The 19909-nt window shown below is 35.9% G+C and overlaps 2 protein-coding genes across 6 annotated transcripts; one reads left to right on the top strand and one right to left on the bottom strand.

Annotated features, from left to right (window-relative positions):
- Nucleotides 1–1124: 1124 nt before the first annotated feature.
- On the bottom strand, nucleotides 1125–15024 carry LOC109620349 (SH2 domain-containing protein 4B). 4 transcript variants are annotated; one of them, XM_066065740.1, is made up of 10 exons: nucleotides 14845–15024; nucleotides 12227–12342; nucleotides 10172–10244; nucleotides 7677–7833; nucleotides 6633–6722; nucleotides 5571–5694; nucleotides 3761–3802; nucleotides 2513–2675; nucleotides 1861–2017; nucleotides 1125–1344 (listed from the first exon to the last, which is right to left on the bottom strand). In XM_066065740.1, exons 2-10 carry the CDS (start codon nucleotides 12323–12325, stop codon nucleotides 1140–1142), a joined length of 1110 nt encoding a protein of 369 aa, XP_065921812.1. In that variant the 5' UTR covers nucleotides 12326–12342; nucleotides 14845–15024; the 3' UTR covers nucleotides 1125–1139. The 4 variants fall into 4 exon arrangements, 3 of the variants coding, with proteins under 3 accessions (XP_065921812.1, XP_065921813.1, XP_065921814.1); XM_066065741.1 differs by having other exon boundaries at nucleotides 3761–3799; XR_010707525.1 differs by having other exon boundaries at nucleotides 1204–1344; nucleotides 1807–2017.
- Nucleotides 15025–17106: 2082 nt separating this feature from the next.
- On the top strand, nucleotides 17107–19704 carry LOC117684971 (E3 ubiquitin-protein ligase TRIM71). Of its 2 annotated transcripts, none has more exons than XM_034459144.2 (2): nucleotides 17107–17230; nucleotides 17578–19704. In XM_034459144.2, the coding sequence occupies exon 2, from the start codon at nucleotides 17616–17618 to the stop codon at nucleotides 19293–19295; it is 1680 nt and encodes a 559-aa protein (XP_034315035.2). In that variant the 5' UTR covers nucleotides 17107–17230; nucleotides 17578–17615; the 3' UTR covers nucleotides 19296–19704. The 2 variants fall into 2 exon arrangements, with proteins under 2 accessions (XP_034315035.2, XP_065921788.1); XM_066065716.1 differs by lacking the exon at nucleotides 17107–17230 and adding an exon at nucleotides 17276–17484.
- Nucleotides 19705–19909: the final 205 nt, after the last annotated feature.

The raw sequence follows: 19909 nt of genomic DNA, 5'->3' as shown, positions 1-19909 counted from the left end.
TGTGGTATATCATTCTCTACAAAGGGCGCTCAGGTCAAGAAGTTCGGCTTGTTAAAATTGACACAATGCTATATAAAATGATATGGAGATAATAAGATTGGGTACAACCTGGTAAAAATCTATAGACGCACATTTACCTCAGCTTAACAGCACTTGTACTCTACAAAAAATATAACAAAAGTGAAAAAAATAACATGGTGGACATCTCCATAACAACCACTGATACAGGATCACGGTTTGTTCTGAATGACAGCAGTCGCAATATTTTAGGAAATATAAACTAGTAAATAAGGCCACTAGGCTGATGTTAGTTTGACATCAGTTCTCTCAGTGCCATGTAGTGGCAAATGAGTTGTCCAACAGTTCATATACTAATTTTATTTCTACACTTTAACAAATACTAATTGTTTAGATTGCTTTTAGAATGGATTGTAATTAGTATTTATATATACATTTATAAAATGTCTCTATATTGAAGGCTTAAAAAGAGAGGAAATTTAGGATCAAATTACAGAAAATGTATGTATAAGCAGGTTGAACATTAACGGTAGGTTTGTGCATAGAATGGAAGATCATTCCAATTTTGATTATCAAAACAATAATCTGGTTTGTACAATATCACGGAAGTTTGTGATTTTGGTACATTAATCACAAACTCATATCACAAGATACGACAGTTAACTGGATTGTATAATATAAAACAGTAGGTCTTGCTGCTCAACAAATAACGAAGGATTACACAAAATCTACCCTAGACCGCTTTTGATACTGTAAATTCCTTATTATACGCTGGTACTTAAATCCGTGATCCAGCTGTTTTGTATCAAATCACGAACGCGGAACATTTATCCATATTTTCTATAGTTCCCAACTCTCAGAAAATAATGGCAAGTGTTTTAAAATCTGTAAGGGGTGCTTCTCGTGGTTTTACGTGGAAATAAATTCCTCGTGTTTAATTAGGAATTTATAGTATTCATATGCTTGACATTACATCAAAACTTTAAATTAATGTTGCATGAATTTGGGGAAGACCTTTTCAGTCCTTGTATATAATGGGTAGCTAATGGATTTTTTTATCCTCAGAGCATGAATTTAATGATGACCTTATCTATACTTGTATGAAATGAGTGGCTAAAATATTAGTTCTGTTCCTTTAAGGAATCAAACCAAAGCATGGTACACTTACCGTGGAACCACTGGGCCACTTTACCAGTGCAGGGGTCAGTCCCCACCCCCTTGGGTCTCTCTTCCTCCAGGAACCAATCGACCACTGCCTGTTTGTTGGGGGGTCGGGGTGGCCTCTTCTTGATCACTTTGGCTGCACTCTTTCTTAACTCGTCACTTCTGTTATATACGAATGATAAAAGACATAAAAGGTTAAGGCTTAATACCAGTAAAATAATCATCATTTCTTATTAAACATGAAGTTAAAAATATGTGAAAATCTGCTTTCATTCTTTTTGTTGTACATTATAGAATTAGTAAAGTTAAAATAATCTAGTAAACATTGCATTGGTTACAAAATCACACATTGCAATTTGCCTCGTGTCAGATCCATGTGCCTTGCATACATTTTTAAAGTTTCATACATTTGAATGTTCTTTATGATCAAACACTGTCCTTTTTAAAATCTTCGTCTTCCAGTATTAGAAGAGCAAACATCCTCCTTTTTAATCTTCCACTCTTCCAGTATAAGAAGATATAAGAAATAACTTGCATGCTTTTTTGATGATGCATTGAGTTGTGACCATCTTTGGGAGAATAGGTGGTTTCTTATTATATTGGAGGATATTTGTTGTGACCTACTTTGGGGGTACTGGTGGTTTCTGATTTTATTGGAAGATATTTGTTGTGACCTACTTTGGGGGTACCGGTGGCTTCTGATTGGTCCCGTTCCCTGAGAAAGCTGACACAGCGTTCAGGACGTTCATGCCTTGTCGCAGCGAGTTCTTGTACTCTATCCTGGCCCTCCTCGCCAACTCCTTCACCTCCTCCTCTGCCTTCTTCGCTTTCTTCTCTGCATTGAAATTAACAATTAATTAATGCATACAATTACGTACAATGTTGGGTAGAGTGAAGCTAATGAAGGTAGATTAGAGAGGTGTAACTAATGTAGACAGAATGATTATACATTATATGTAAGCACGGATAATGTCAATCAAAGAATATTGGGGCATGTCACAGCAGGGGCCTGTAACGTCAACAAAATACAGGGGTATGACTAATGTCAGTAGAATACTTAGGTGTGTAATGTCAATACAAGGAATACTATGTACAAGGACGTACCGGTATTTGCCCCATTTCAATTTCGCCCCTTTTGCCTTCGCTGTCAGCGGATGAATTTAATACTGGGTGAATTGCAGGTGTTCAAATTATTTCTCTTTAAACACAACTTTGTCTGGGCGAATTCAAGATGGGGCAAATCATTTGCAAGTGAAGAAAGGCGAAAATAACACAGGGCAAAAATAAGCCTGTATACAGAACTTAGGTGTGACAAATGTCAGAAGAGCACCTTGCTCCTGCCAGCTTAATTCCACTTCCTGTAGGTTCTGCTCTGCTATCTTCTCCATCTCCTCTCTTTTACACATATACTCGGTGAAGATTTCCGAACTGCGACGATTTTTGTCCTTTACGAGTCTTTCTAAAGACCGTCTCTGATCCTCAGCAAACCTGTGCTGTAAACGATTGATAAAAAGATATTTCTGAATATAGTATATACAAATAATACCATCAGATAATAGGTTGCAATTTTTTGGTGCAGATGTGCTTATGGCCAGTGGTGTATCAACAGCCTACACCTGTAGTATTAATGATTTATTGATTGGTGCAAGAATAAGCTGTACTCATTTAGAAATGTTTTTTTTTCAATTACAGTTAAGATATCCTTATTCAATTAACACATGTAAACACCATGTTATCATTCCAAAGTCACACTAAAAACCAAAAGGACCTCTTGTTAAAATCATTGCTCATCAAAATCAAACCATGTGTTTTGAAAATTTAAAGAAATACAAGAAATAGATCAAATTTGTTTATGCTTTAATTGAATCATAAATACCTCAGAAAGTAAAACTTGGTGTTTACTTCATAAATTATAAATACACCTAGGTATCAATAATGAATGACTTGACATTTACAACACATAATATTTGTAAAGCAGGCAATGCATGTCTACAGCCAAACACACCATGTTATATCACCAGCTTCTTACAAAGCAATCACGAATAACACACAAAACTGAAATCATTATTGAGGAGGTGACCACCAAAAGTGAAGACATTTAATGAACTACAACCAGCTGTAAATGATAGATCCAATGCCTTCTAAGATGATCTGGTGCACAGCAAAACCCTTTGTGTTAGCTACATGTAGGGGGAACTAGATCATTCAATCGGTAGAACTAATTTATTCAATGAACCGAACATATGCTAACACTACACGGGCACCATTAGTTCACTGCATCTACCACTTGTAAATTCTTTCACACACACAAACACACTTGCACACAAAAAATACACAAGTTCACCAAATGATGCATGCATTACGTTAAAAGACAGTCTTAGTCATCTAAGTCTAGGATTAAGAAATTAATAATATAATCAAGTCTTGTTAGACTGAGGACCGTTAGATTCGTGTATACATTGTGTAATAGGTTATGGGAAACAACTCTTTTGGACACATTTAAATGACTAAATCTGGACAGGACAAAGCCAGTAGTATCTTCTAGAATCTCAGTACACATGCACCAAATTGACAGTACCTCCACAGCATCTAAATCTTGACAACTCCGGCACGCTTTCTGCTGCATTACAATAGATAAAGTGTCAATATATCAGTGAAACAGAAGGCGGAGAAGCAGTAAGATGTGGAGATAACATACAAAAATAGTTCTTTATTTGTCAGTGAGTAACATCTTATGGCTTCTGACCAGTGTTATTTAAATAAAAGCTAGTTAATTGAATTTATAACAGTGCAACATTTCTCCTTTTCCCGAATAACAAACAAATCAACTATCTCATCATAAATAAAAAAATTTAATAAGATATTACCGAAACGTAAAGTATATTGCTACAGCATAGATAAACAAAATATCTTGTTATACCCTTAAAATATCCTTCAATATAGTTATTATCAACAAAAAGTCTGCCAGTGCAACATCCAAATTGTTAGATCGCTACATCACAGCTACAAGTAATTTAAAATATTTGTCAGATCTGGGCCGTGCAACATGAATGGCTGGATGCTACTAGATGATACTATCTGTAGCGAAGGGTATAACAAAATAGTTATTGGCTGGAAGTTGGGTAACATATGATTAGTTGGACCTTCAGTCAGAAATGTTATCCTCAGCCTTTGTCCTTGAGCAACATTTCTGACTTCAGTGCAACAAATCATATATTGCCCTTATACCCAGTCAATAATTGAATTACAAAACTTTTAACTATAATATTATTTACATTAAAACAATGTCAGACAGCCTGCTACTACAGCATAGAAGACTGACAATGTCAGACAGCATACTGCCACAGCATAGTTAGCTGGTAATGTCAGGCAGCACACTGCCACAGCATAGAAGACTGACAGTATCAGACAGCATACTGCCACAGCATAGATGGCTGATAATGTCAGGCAGCACACTGCCACAGCATAGAAGACTGAAAGTATCAGGGAGCATACTGCCACAGCATAGAAAACTGACAGTATCAGAAAACCTACTGCCATAGCAAAGACAACTGACAGTTTTGGACAGCATACTGCCACAGCATAGAAGAATGACAGTATCAGACAGCATACTGCCACACCATAGAAAACTGACAGTGTCAGACAGCATACTGCCACAGCATAGATGGCTGATAATGTCATGTAGCACATTGCAACAGCAAAGTAGACTGGCAATATTAGACGAACATACTGCTTCAACATAGATAAAATCAGACAAGAGGCTTCTTTGTATGCTTTACAAAATATATAGCTCAGTGAAAGTGTATCCTATATTTACCCTGAGTTCAGTGATAAAGTATACAGTGAATCATATATCTACCCCAAGCTTAGTGATACAGTGTGACCTATATTTACCCTGAGCTCAGTGACACAATGTGTCTTGTATTTACCTTAAGCTCAGAGATACAATGTGTCCTATATTTACCCTAAGCCCAGTGATACAATGTGTCCTATATTTAACATTAGCCCAGAGATACAGTGTGCCCTATATTTAACATTAGCCCAGTGATGCAGTGTGACCTATATTTACCCTGAGCCCAGTGATACAGTGTGTCCTATATTTACCCTGAGCCCAATGATACAGTGTGTGCTGTATTTACCCTGAGCCCAGAGATACAGTGTGTCCTGTATTTACCCTGAGCCCAGTGATACAGTGTGTGCTGTATTTACCCTGAGCCCAGAGATACAGTGTGTCCTGTATTTACCCTGAGCCCAGTGATACAGTGTGTCCTGTATTTGCCCTGAGCCCTGTGATACAGTGTGTCCTGTATTTACCCTCAGCCCAGTGATACAGTGTGTCCTGTATTTACCCTGAGCCCAGTGATATATATCTAGTGTTTTCTATTTACCCTTAGCTGCTCCACACGGATTTTCTCCTCTTCCTCAGCCTTCTGTTTTTCTTCCTCAAGCTTCCGCGCCATCTCCCTGGCTTGCTTTAGCGATGCGTACAGTTCAGCCTCCTCCCTCTGTTTCCTACAAACAGATTGTATACACATTTACAACAGTTAACAGAATAAGTTGACAATGACACAGTACATTAACTCTTGCACTACATAACATGTCACCTTTGATTGACATAAGGTTTATTTGAGGTAAAAACAAAGTGGATGACATAAAGTGTGTACATCATGTTGATTTACAAAGGTTTATACAAGATCTTTTTATGATAGAAAATTGATTTTTCAAGCTATTTGACATAAGATGTATAATTTATTAACATATGGTGTGATTTGTATTTGACATACAATAAAATTTTTTTAATATAAGGTGGATATCTGGTATACACTTTTTATTTCATTGAGATCAGGTGCATATTTGATTGACGTCAGAAAATTAGTTGATTGACATGAGATATATAATTGATCAAAATGAGATGTATAATTGATTAAAATGAGATGTATTTTTGATTGACATGAGATGTATATTTGATTTACATGAGATGTATATTTGATTGACAAGAGATGTTTATTTGATTGACATGATGTGTATATTTGATTGACATCTGATGTATATTTGATTGACATGAGATGTATATATGATTGTCATGTGATGTATATATGATTGAAATCAAATGTATATTTGATTGTATATTTGATTGACATGATATGTATATTTGATTGACATTAGATGTATAATTGATTGACATGTGATGTATATTTGATTGACATGAGATGTATATTTGATTGACATGAGATGTATATTTGATTGACATGAGATGTATATTTGATTGACATGAGATGTATATTTGATTGACATCAGACGTATATTTGATTGACATCAGATGTATATTTGATTGAAATAACATGAATATTTGATTGACATGAGATGTATATTTGATTGATATGAGATGTATATTTGATTGATATGAGATGTATATTTGATTGACATCAGATGTATATTTGATTGACAACCTGAGCTCCTCCTCTTTCTGATGCTGCTCCCCCTCCATGCGTTCTTTCTCCTCCTCTAACTTCCTGGCCAGCTCTGCTTCTTCTTGCCTCCTGTGTAAGGCCAAAACACAACATTTAGAGAGGTGAAAAAATGAATGTGAATTATGATACGGAATTTATATTTCAAATAAGTAAAAAATAAGTATTTCTTTATAGTTTGCAATTACTTTTTTTGAAGTATACAATGTGCGAGACTAAAAAATCATTCACAGGTAAAATACTCTTCCTTCAAGTATATTCACTCTTCTATAACTATATTTATAAATCATTTTTAACCTAAAACTAAATGTTCATCTTTATAAAATAATGCAAGTGAACAACATATTACTGATCTCATAGAGCTTAATCTTCCCTTATCTCATTGAAAATCTCACAATATTAAAGATGTCCAAACAGAAATTCTGATCTTAAGGTATCTCACCTGATCCGCTCAACCAGTCCCTATGTTTCATACTTGATCTCACTATATCTCACCTGGAATTCTTAAACTGTTCCTTTTACTCGTCTGATATCACTTTACCTGACAGCATTCCTCTGACTGTCCTATTATTCCATCTGATATAACTAATTCTCAAAACAGCTCCATATTTGATCTGAAATTACTATATTCTATCTAGCTTGTTTTTCTCAACCTGTCAGTTTATCTCATCAGGGATCTCACTTTATCTTGACTGATCTCCCCACTCCCACAATCAAACTCTGTAAGTGCCCCCCTTACATGTACTTACCTGAATACCTCCTCTAGAGAATTGTCATTTTATGTTTTCCCCATCACCAAGACCCTATATCTCATTCATGATACCTTTTGTGTTCCTTTATCACCAAGAGTCAATATGTCATTACTGATCTCACTATATCTCATCTGATCTCCTCGATCTTGCGCTCGGTCTCCTTGAGTACCCTCTCCTGGATCTTTAACTGATCATTTCTTCTATAGATTTGTCAATTTTGTGTTTTCCCATTACCAAGACTCAATATGTCATTACTGATTTTGCTATATCTCACCTGATCTCCTCGATCTCGCGCTCGGCCTCCTTGAGTGCCCTCTCCTGGATCTCTAACTCGATCATCTCCTCTATAGACCTGTCGTGTTTGTGTTCTCCCATCACCCAGACCCACTCCCTGCCGTTCTTGCCCAACAGGAAGTCCACGTTCTTTCTCCCTACTCAACAAATCAGACGCATTAATAACAAAGCTGAGATGAAATAAATGGGAAAAGTGATCAGAATAAAACATGTGTGACATCCAGAATCATAGCCACCTCAAACAAATCCAAAAAGATGCACAAATACACAAAGAACTTGGAAGATAGCTACCATCTGTACATGTTCCTTGAATTTCAGCTCTGACATATAAATGAACTATTAAGTGACTTGATTGTTTAAATCAATTACGGGGCCTGAAGTTGTCTCCCTTCAAATACCTAACTGAAAGGAAGTTTGTATCTGCAATTGCTCCATAGTCCACACCATGTGTATAAAAAAAAAACGCGGAAATATGAATTAATCTTTAAGCGGTGCTGTCTAAAAACTTAAAGCTATCATTTGGATCATATAAATCCGTGAAAGCATTAAAGATTGTGGTAGCTCAATTTTCATTCAGTTTTAATGGCACCCCTTCACCATCAATTTTAATGCAAACAAGAGGCCCATGGGCCACATTGCTCACCTGAGGAACAATAGGTATGATAAAATCAGCTTAATGGAGTCACAATACAAACTATCTGGACAATGTACAATAATACATGTAGATCCTGTATAAATAAAATCCATTTCCCCCCCTGGATATTCTTATGTTTATAATCATTAGTCCCTTTTTTAACAGGATGATTTTATAGTCATATCACATGTTGAGTATTGCAGTTCTCAAAAAGAACCTTAACAATAGTTTATAGATGGGATATAAACCTACATCAAAATCTGAACCTTCTTGTGAGGCCAAATAATTGTCCTGGGGCCAAAGTCTTAACAATTATAAAGAATCATCTGGCTGATTGGTTTCTGAGGAGAAGATTTTTTAAGATTTACTCCATATATTCCTTTGTTAAACTTTGACCCCCCATTGTGGCCTCACCCTACCCCTGGGTATCATGATTTTCACAACTTTGAATCTACACTACCTGAGGATGCTTCCACACAAGTTTCAGCTTTCCTGGCTGATTAGTTTCTGAGAAGAAGGTTTTTTAAGGTTTACTCTGTATATTCCTATGTAAAACTTCGGCCCCCTATTGTGGCCCCACCCTACCCCCCGGGGGTCATGATTTTCATAACTTTGTATCTACACTACCTGAGGATGATTTCAGACAAGTTTAAGCTTTCCTGGCTGATTAATTTTTGAGAAGATGATTATTAAAGATTTACTTTGTATATTCCTATGTAAAACTTCGACCCCCTATTGTGGCCCCCACCCTACCCCCGGGGGTCATGATTTTCACAACTTTGAATCTATACTACCTGACGATGCTTTCACACTAGTTTCAGCTTTCCTGGTCTTATAGTTTGTGAGAAGAAGATTTTTGAAAATTTCTCAAAAAGTTTCATAAATTCCTAATTATCTCCCTTTGCAAAAGGGCGTGATCCTTAAGTTTTCACAACTTTGAATCCCTTTAGGCTAAGGATGCTTTGTCCCAAGTTTGGTTGAAATTGGCCTAGTGGCTCTTGAGAAGATGTTGAAAATGTGAAAAGTTTACAAACAGACAGATGGGCGACAGACAAAATGTGATCAGAATAGCTCGACAGACAAAATGTGATCAGAATAGCTCACTTGAGCTAAAAACTTGTGAAACATAATCTTTCTTCAACAATTATAGCTATACTTGAAAATTTAGAAATGCTGACCTTCATGAACCTTTAAAACATTATAAATCCTACAAAACTGGCTATCTTGACTGAAATGAAGTTATTGTAAGCTCCTGGCCAAAATTATGATATTTTTTGCTTAATCAAATGGCTTCTCTTCCTTTATTACATTTTACTTCATAATTAATTCTTATTAATACAGATATATAATTTCCTGAGTATCGTTAGAGAGTTCATTCACTTAAAGATAGATTGCTATGAGTTCTCCAATCAGCCACTAATTACTTGCACATACACACTTAAAGCATTAATTATCTGTAAGACCATTGATGGTCTAAAATCAGGAAGTACTGACGTTAGTGAAATCAGTTTAATTAAGTGAGAGTTACACTGTGACACTCAGACCAAGGTGTTAAAGTCAATACCTTGACCCCGGGGAACCACCACATTAACCTGTAATTAGGGCAGGAAGCCATTTAAAAACAGACCACCCTCTCTGTTAGGGTGGAAAGAAATACTCTTAGTTTATCATCAACATATCTCACAATTTCTACATTGAAATCTTTAGAATAGTATGATGACAAACTTGGAGGATTGGTTTGTACCGAAACAATTAAAATGGTAATTTCAGTAATTAACAACAGTATAACGTCCTGGATAACAGTTAAACACATAGCATACAACCGTTGTGTTACAGAATACCTTTCTTGGGTTTCCTTGGAATCCGGTCATCTTGATTCTTCTTCTCAAACTCATTGTACCTCCGGACTTGTTCCTGGGTTAAAAGATAGGAAAACATTTATCAGATTCAATCAACTCACATAATAAGCCATTAATTATATCAGCATTTATCAATATTTATAAAAAGTTAACAGTTATACTATAAAATTCTGCAAGTAAAACTGGCATAAATATATTCTTTTACACTTTTATAGTGTTGATATTTTGCAGAAATTCACTTTTCTACATGCTAACAAAGATTTGATTAAGTACATTTCTGAATGCATTTATTCAAATATCTGTATACATTATATTTAGAAATGTACCTGATTTAGCAGAAGCTGCTCTCTACTAAAACCACTAATTAGTCTAATTTAATGAAATACACAGCCAAATGTAATACATTTATGGTATATTAATTTCAATTGAACATAGAATGTTTACATTTACGGTATATTGATTTCAATTGAACATAAAATGTTAAAGGAACATCACCAACCTGCTGTTTTTAGACAAACTATGGCCTTCTGTATGATATACATGTATAACTATATGTGGTGCAGATAATATTAAGGTTTATTATACTTTCATGTTAAATACCGAAATCTGATTGCGTTAGCAACACACTTGGCAATGAGTAACACTATATAAATAGTGCCTGTTTGGGAGGGTAACAGTTGAAATTGACACCCCGAAGCGGAGGTTAACAATGGTTTTTTGAGGGGTGTCAATTTCAACTGTTATCCTCCCAAACAGGCACTATTTATTTTGTTATACTGAGTGTCTTAATTTTTAAGAAAATTTTACTGCTTTCATATAGGAATAACGTGAATTCTACAGCGAACCGTACGCACATAATGTATGTGCATACATTGTAACAATTTGTTTTGTTATACTTTCATGTTAAATACTGAAATCTGATTGGTTAAGACGCAGTTCATAATCCATTCTATTACCCTCAGCGTTAGCAAAGCACTTAGCAACGGGTAACATTAAAAATTGTTACATGCGCGAAAATTATGCGCGTACGGTTCGCCGTAGAATTCACGTTATTCCTATGTAAAAGCAGTTAAGTTTTCTTTAAAATTAAGACATTCAGTATAACAAAATAAATAGTGCCTGTTTGGTAGGATAACAGCTGAAATTGACACCCCTCAAAAACCATTGTCAACCTCCGCTTCGCGTCGGTTGACAATGGTTTTCTCGGGTGTCAATTTCAACTGTTACCCTCCCAAACAGGCACTATTTATATAATGTTACCCATTGCTAACGCTGAGGGTAATAGAAAGGATTATGAACTGCGTCTTAACCAATCAGATTTCAGTATTTAACATGAAAGTATAACAAAACAAATTGTTACATGCACATACATTATGTGCGTACGGTTCCCCATAGAATTCACTTCATTTCTTCATGTATATAAAAGCAGTAAAATTTTCTTTAAGCAGAGGTTGACAATGGTTTTCTCAGGGTATCAATTTCAACAGTTACCCTCCCAAACAGGCACTATTTTATTAATATAAATATAATATCATATATAATATCAAACACCTCCCGTATCTCGACAAACAGTATGGCCTTCTGTATGATATACATGAATAACTCTACATGTATGTGATTTAGACAATATTAAAGTACATCACCCACCTCCCAAATCCTGACTAACATTATGGCCTTCTGTATGATGTACATGTATGACTATATGTGTATAACTGTATGTGGTATACACAATATTAAAGTACATCACCAACCTCCTGAATCTCGACAAACAGTTTGGCCTTCTGTATTATAAACATATATAACTCTATGTGTATATCTGTTTGTGGTAGATTAAGGTACATCACCCACCTCCTAAATCTTGACAAACATTATGGCCTTCTGTATGATGTACATGTATGACTATATGTGGTATACACAATATTAAGGTACATCATCCACCTCCCAATTCTTGACAAACATTATGACCTTCAGTATTATATACATATAAAACTGCATGTGTATATCTGTTTGTGGTACAGATTAAGGTACATCACCCACCTCCCGTATCTTGACAAACAGTATGGCCTTCTGTTCGTCCGACAGCTCTGACAGGAGGTCAGGGTCGACGGTCATCGTCTGGAGAATCTGCTGTAACATGGTGGACTCGTACTGACCTGTAACCCACAAACCAAACATAATTTACAGTTTGTTTTAATGATGAATTTTTCGTTAATTTGAAAGCATTACAATGAAATAATTACTGTACTTCTTAGAGTAAAAATAACACTGTAAGAGAACAATATTTGCCTATAAAAAGAAACTTTCAAACTCATATTAAAATTTCATTCAATACATCTGGTTTAAAAACTAACGCAATCCTTAAATGATGAATTTTATTACTTTGATATCAATACAATGAAAATTTCACCACATATTTTACATTTTTACCAACTCTACAAATTTAACACTTTTCCACGTTTACAGACTTTCTCTCATATTACCTCTAGATCAAATGGAATCCAGGGTATACATGTTAAAGGCAATAGATCTATTTTTATGTTTTCTCTAATTTAGAAATGCACAAGGAAATAGTATGTTGATAAATACTTTACTAGACTCAAGAATGTTTGAGTGTTCACAAACAACTTCCTCATAATAATCACCAGCCATACTTCAGTTGTAACGCTTTCTACCTCACGGTCGCTCCGTTAGATTAATGTTCATTGAGACTTTCAGAGTGTGAGAGACAACTTTACAAAGGATTTCAATTCTAAAAATCACTGATATGTATTTTACGTTTAATGTCTCTGTCCTAAAAATTTCAAAATATATGTTTATCTACATACTTTAAATTACCTTACACAGATGTTAGCTATTTGGTTACAATAAAGCTATTTCTCTGTATTAATTAATTCTAAGTTTCTAACTCTTTCTTCCTCTTCCTTAGATTATGGACTTAATTGGCCAACATTTAAATAAAACAAATGAACCGCTGATTTAACGGTTTTATATCTTTTACATGATGTTTGTATGTAATTTCAATTCTCTTGGTACAAGACAGATTCAACTGATTCACAGATGAACAGATAATGGTGGTTTAAGATAGAGAGGAGTTTATATATATATAGTGAATTCACTTCCGCTGGGAGTTGGATTGATACGATGACCTGACAATATCTAGGATGACTCCAGTCTGCTGTCATCCCATTTTCTTACCGCTGCCAAAAACAAGCTGATCACATGACTCACGCCAGTCAATCCCTCCCCCTACCGTACACACGGCATCCTGGTACCCCAAACATCTCACTCCTACCCCCTTCCAGTAAGTAATCAACACCAGATACCTGGGAGCAGAGTCAACACACAGTTTTTATCATATCACTACAGAGTTCCAATCACACTGAGAATCTACAAAATGTCTTGTAGAATTCCGCTGAATGGCAGTTTTTAATCTTGAATGCTGAGGATGTTTTGATCTGACTGGTTGATAAGAAATCAAAATACACACATCTATATTTTTCTTTCTTCCAATATAAATAAAAAATCTAGACAGGAGTTTGGAAGAAAGAGAGAAGCGATGTTTTAGTAAATCTCTGCACAACAAGGAATACAAAAACACAAACAACTTGTGTATATATCCTTTGTTTTAACAACATTGGGACATTAACTGTTTGCCGAATCACTGCTTCCCAGATGTTCCCTATTCCTTCTCCATAGACCTAATGTGTGTAATAATGTTTGTGTTGTAAGGTGGAGAATGACATTCAATGAACTGGTATCATTGTCTTGTTTATCAGTAAGTAGAATACTACTTCCTCTGTATATTGTTACATCACAGTACATCATATCATACAACACTGGTATCAGCGACTAACTACCGGTACCCACCACAAAATCATGAAAGTTAACTTAGGAACAAATGCATTATTTGACTACAACAAGTTTTGTAAAGACAGCCCCCCCCCCCACAAAAAAAAATCATTGCTCAGTGCAAATGTAAATCAATAACACAAATAATTTTTTACAGTGTAGTTTTCTCTTCCATGAAATTCAATACAGTATAGCTGACATAGATATGTCAACAATTGGTAAGTTTTATCAACATGACCTCAATTTTAAATTGTTTAATGGGGACAAGAATATTTGCATGTTTGAATAAATTAAAGCAACTCAAACAATGTAAATGATCAGTGAAACTATTTATTATATAGGTCAATCAGTTACAGCCCTTAAGGTCAAATTCAACAAGTTTGTCCATTAGCTTGTAATGACAATCTTCAAGTCATCCCACTCTGACAATGACATCAAAATGAAAGTAATTACACTCTCTGATTTCTCTCTTAATGCAGACAAGTGAAAGGTATAGTTTAAAATGTCCAATATCATTCCATTGCTTACCAAAGCATTAGTTGAGAGAGAGAGAGAGAGAGAGAGAGAGAGAGAGAGAGAGAGAGAGAGAGAGAGAGAGAGAGAGAGAGAGAGAGATTTTCACAACGAGATAATCGTACTCCAGTCAATCTAATATGCGTGTATTCGCATCACAGACATTAAGTAAATAGCAAAAACAACCAACAGCTGAGAATTGCTAACCAACAGGCCGCAACAACCGAATATTTAGTCTCTTCTCTTATAACAGCTGTGTAACAAGGGGCAACACATTTTAATGCTCTACTTACGATTCGACCAACGCAATCAATGCCGTGCTGAAATGATATGGCGGAAACTAATGCATCATTCTTCCATAGTTAATATCTTCTACACTAAATATAAGTCCATAGCATCATGCTGTTTTGTGAAGTACAGCACCTTCGCTTTCTACTTCCACTTTACCAAAACTTCCTGTTGGTGGCGCTGCTAACCCGGAAAAAATATTTCACGATGTTATGGCGGGAAAAATGAATTTTCTCAAGGGAGATAATCATAAGTCATCATAATTCAATTTTAGCAATGGAAGAGAAAAACATTAAATTATCATTTTATTTTCTTATTGATCACCGTAATACCAATATTCAAATTATCCTACCAGAAAGTATAGACCTATTATATTATTTTTTATGAATCTGATTTTAATTTAATTCCTTTGAGCTGCATTAAATATTATATTTTCTTTTTCAAGAACAAACACATTTTTATGTGACTGAAGGAAATTGAACAAAATAATTTTAAAAGTTCAGACTGCAAACTATACATATTAACCAAAAAAGACAAAGCATTAAAGTTTCTAATGAATTCTCAAATGTTGTAATTTAAGCATCTTAAAACATAGGAGAGAGTAGACGGAATAAAAAAATGAGAAACAGAGGAAATCCAAGATTCTCGGTAAAACATGATATTAACATCTATCAAGTATTTCCTCCCTTACTTTTTTCTTTATTTATAGAAATTTGAGTTACTACATGTAAAGCCACTGACAAATTAAGCCGTATCATCATTAATCTAATTTGTCTGCATATGACTGTACACAATATGTTTTAACCCACAGCCTACAAATGCATCATTAAGCAGTGATTGGCCTATGAAATGACACATTTAATAAAAGTAATGATTACATTGTTAAATTGGGGTTTATTCTATAACTTTGAAGTGAACTATGCTTTGATTAATCTGTGATTGATTTAAACTTCCTCTACAATGCATGGGTGGAGCACGTGGCTCAGTGGTCAGAGGTGTTAGACCAGTAAACAAAAGGTCACATATTCAAATCCCTCTGTGGTCTCATGATGTTATGTGTTGTGCAAATTATAGTCAAGGAATACTTTCTCTACATTTTCTAAGTCCACCCAGCTGAAATTGAGTACCAATTTGCAATGGACTGGTGACCCATTCAGGGGGAGTCAATGACTCACATCCGCTTAGCACCACGGAAGCTGGGGATAAGCACCGGCCTAATGTGCCTTCATGCCATGGAGAATGATTTGACTTAACAACAGTGCACGGACTCAGGTCAGACTTAGGGGAAATGAGAAACTATATATGGCCAAGTCTGAAGACAGGGACTTTACACAGAGGTTGGCTATGACTTGTGACCATCATACTTTGTTCAAAGTCACTGCACATCCTTTACCCCAAAACACTCTGTGGGTGAAGTATGACCCAGATTGGGCCAAGAGAAAAGAAACTATATGCTCTGTACTAGTGATATCGGACATCCAGATGGATGGAATGATGGATAGAAGGAATAATAGACTCATGACTATAAGGTACCTGTATATCGAGACCCTAATAATGGATAACAGAGAGAGAGAGAGAGAGAGAGAGAGAGAGAGAGAGAGAGAGAGAGAGAGAGAACTATATCTAGTAAAGTCCTGTCTTTGGTGGTTGATATAAGGGTCAGAACAACTCTCCCCAAAACATGTCGCCACAGAGACACCAATTAAGAGACAACCTGCCCCCAATTCAGGACAACACCCACCGGTCAAGACGAACTTGACTCCAACATAAAGACCACTTGTCCCCTATGATATTCTTTTTAATTTTTTATGAATGTACTTTTGGCTTCCCCGAGAATAGAGTGCAAGGTTGTTTCAGCCTCATGTACTCAAGCCCACGCATCATTATTTTTTATTTTGTTACACTTCACAATAAATAATGGTATTGAAGCAAACACACCCTTCATGCCCCCCCCCCAACCAATTAAATCCGGGAAGTACCCAATTTTTCATGCCAAAACACCAATTTTGTGGAACTAAATCATTTCATACCTCAACTATGACATCAATCAGGTATATGGACTTTACTTTTGATATAAATAAATTGTATATGGTTTTAATTATCTTTCAGCCTTCTACACATGTTAACGTTCTAAATTCAATTTTCACTTGTTGGCAGAAAATTCTTTTAATATATCACAAATAATCATGTGGCTGACATACTCAGAGACTTCTACAATGTTTCAATAACAGTTTCCACATGATCCCCAACACAGGACAGACAGAGGGGGGAATAAAAGAAATAGGTCATCTATTTAGTCTGTCCCTGACATTTAAATCTATCACGTGACTTTAGGCAGGTAACCAGACCAGGAAGAGTAAATACCTGGAGCCGCCATGATAGACGTTTAAGGTAAATCAGTTTGTACCTATCGGAATAACAGATATATTCTACTTTGAATGGATAAAAAATAGTGAAAATATCTTTTTATTCATCAGACCAAGAAAGTGTTTTGATATTTATATTATAATTATGATATCAATTTTAACAATTACACTGTAAAAAACATGCAAGGACAGGAAAAGGTCAAAGTACAGTATATATACATGTATACTAAAGATAAATATGAATGATACACACAGGCGGTTTACTTTATAACAGAATAGGTATGTAGTCATAATAACAAACATTTAATTTCTTATAGGCACTAAAGCATTGGGGGTTTTAAGAGATAAATAATCATAGATATTTGATTTCAGGATCTAGTACTCCAGTAATTTACATCGTGTGCCTGACCATGTACCCTAGGACTTGGGCCCAGGATGTGTTACGGTGTCGTCTCTGTGAGACCCCGGGCCCCCCTTTGTATTGTGACATTTGTCACATACATCTGTGTAAAGCATGTGTGGGGGAACATCTCTTGGATGATTCCAAAGAACACAAAGTGGTGCCATTTAAAAAGAGGGGATCTACTCCAAATTACCCTAAGTGTCCTAAACATTCCACAAAACAATGTGAACTTCACTGTGAACAATGTGATATTCCTATTTGCACACTCTGTATTTCTGGAGAACATTTAGGACATAAACCAGTTGACATTGTTAAACATATTGAAAGCAAAAAAGAACTTTTACAGAGAGAAATGCAAGAGTTAGAGAAATCCATTTCTCCTAAATATCAACAGATTGCCTCTAATATCCCAGTTCAGAAAGCTGCTCTGAATGAAAACAGACAGAAATTGACATCAGTAATAGACAAACATGGAGAAGCCTTGCACAGAGAAATAGACACCATGATCCACAAACTGAAATCTGATCTGAATGAAATGGACACCAAACACCTGGCCGTCCTCAACAAACAGGAAGATGAAATCACACGCACCATTGATGAAATCACACAGAGCATTGCTGATCTGAAGAAGTTAGTGGACTCCAATGATGTCAGTCTTGTCTCTGCCTACAAATCAAGGAATGCTGAATTCAGAAGATTGCCTCCTAAACTCACCGTGTCCTTACCAAGTTTTACCCCTCAGATGATCAACAAAGAACAGCTTTATCAACAGTTTGGTTCTCTGTCAGCGTCATCTATTAAAACAGAAGAACAAGTCTACACCATGGATTCCCCCGGTGCTGAGTCCTCTCCCCCGGACAGACCGCTCATTGATGTACCACGGATCATCACACAGATAAACACCGAGTATGGAGACTCTAATGGATTATACATTGTGTCCTGTCATAGGGATGAAGAACTATGGACGCGTGGTCAGGACAACAAGATGAGACTGTACAACCTGCAGGGAAAACTAGTGAAGTCAGTCCAAACCAAGTCAGGGTACGTTCCATACGACATAGCAGTGACAAGGAGTGGGGATCTAGTTTATACTGATAGCAGAGATAGAACTGTGAACATAGTGAAGAATACACAGATACAGACAGTGATCAGACTACAGGGTTGGATACCTCGCCGTGTCTGTAGTACCTCCACTGGTGACCTCCTGGTTGTCATGGACAGTGATGATAGAAAACAAACAAAAGTTGTGTGTTACTCTGGCTCCACAGAGAAACAAAGTATTCAGTACGACGACAAAGGACAACCTCTCTATTCATCTGGTAACATTAAATACATCAGTGAGAACAGGAACCTAGATATCTGTGTGTCAGACCGTGTAGCCTGTGCAGTAGTGGTGGTCAATCAGGCCGGGAAACTCCGGTTTACCTACACTGGTCCTCCGTCTACTACCAAGGGATCATTTAGTCCCAACGGCATCACAACGGACAGCCAGGGTCGGATCCTGACAGCAGACTGTACCTATAACAACGACCGTATCCACATCCTGGATCAGGACGGACAGTTCCTCCGCTACATTGACAACTGTCATTTACAGCGTCCGTGGGGTCTATGTGTGGACACCAGAGACAACCTCTTTGTGGGTGAACTAAACACAGGTAAAGTGAAGAAAATCCAGTATTCTATGTAAACAAACTGTGTGTATTACCAACAAATTTGTAAGCTGTGGGAATGTTTCATTGATATGAACTATATATAAATACAGTATATGTATTATTTACAAACAAACCATCTGTATATATTATATGTAAACAAAGTGTGTGTATAAATAACAGAAAATGTACATGTAAACAACATGGCTGTGTAAATTACAGGTGAACAATCTCTATAATCATGATACTTTATACTTCATTGTATACTGATGCATGTAAGCAAATGAATATACTACAGTATATAGTAAACAGACTGTTAAAGATATTACATACAAATTAATTATGATTGTGAATTATGCTGATTTTTTTTATTTTTAAAATAATAACTCAATGCATATTTATAATTCTTACTATGCAAACTTTGTTTTAATAAATTATTTAATAACCTCTTACTGCCGTTTCTTTGATTGAGTCTTGATGAATTTAATTACCTGATTACTTACTTGTATTTCATCTGCAAATACACAATGTAGTCCTTCTGGTTACATCTATAATGTTGTAGACACTTAGACCGTCACAGCAATACCTGCATATGAAATATGTTAATTAAAAAGCATATAACACCTCTATGGCACTTCAGAAGTAAGAATTA

Source organism: Magallana gigas, chromosome 7, assembly GCF_963853765.1.
Source record: "Magallana gigas chromosome 7, xbMagGiga1.1, whole genome shotgun sequence".
In the NCBI taxonomy this organism is placed as follows: Eukaryota; Metazoa; Mollusca; class Bivalvia; order Ostreida; family Ostreidae; genus Magallana; species Magallana gigas.
Note: the sequence above shows the minus strand (reverse complement) of the source record. Positions and strands in the feature narration are given on the sequence as shown.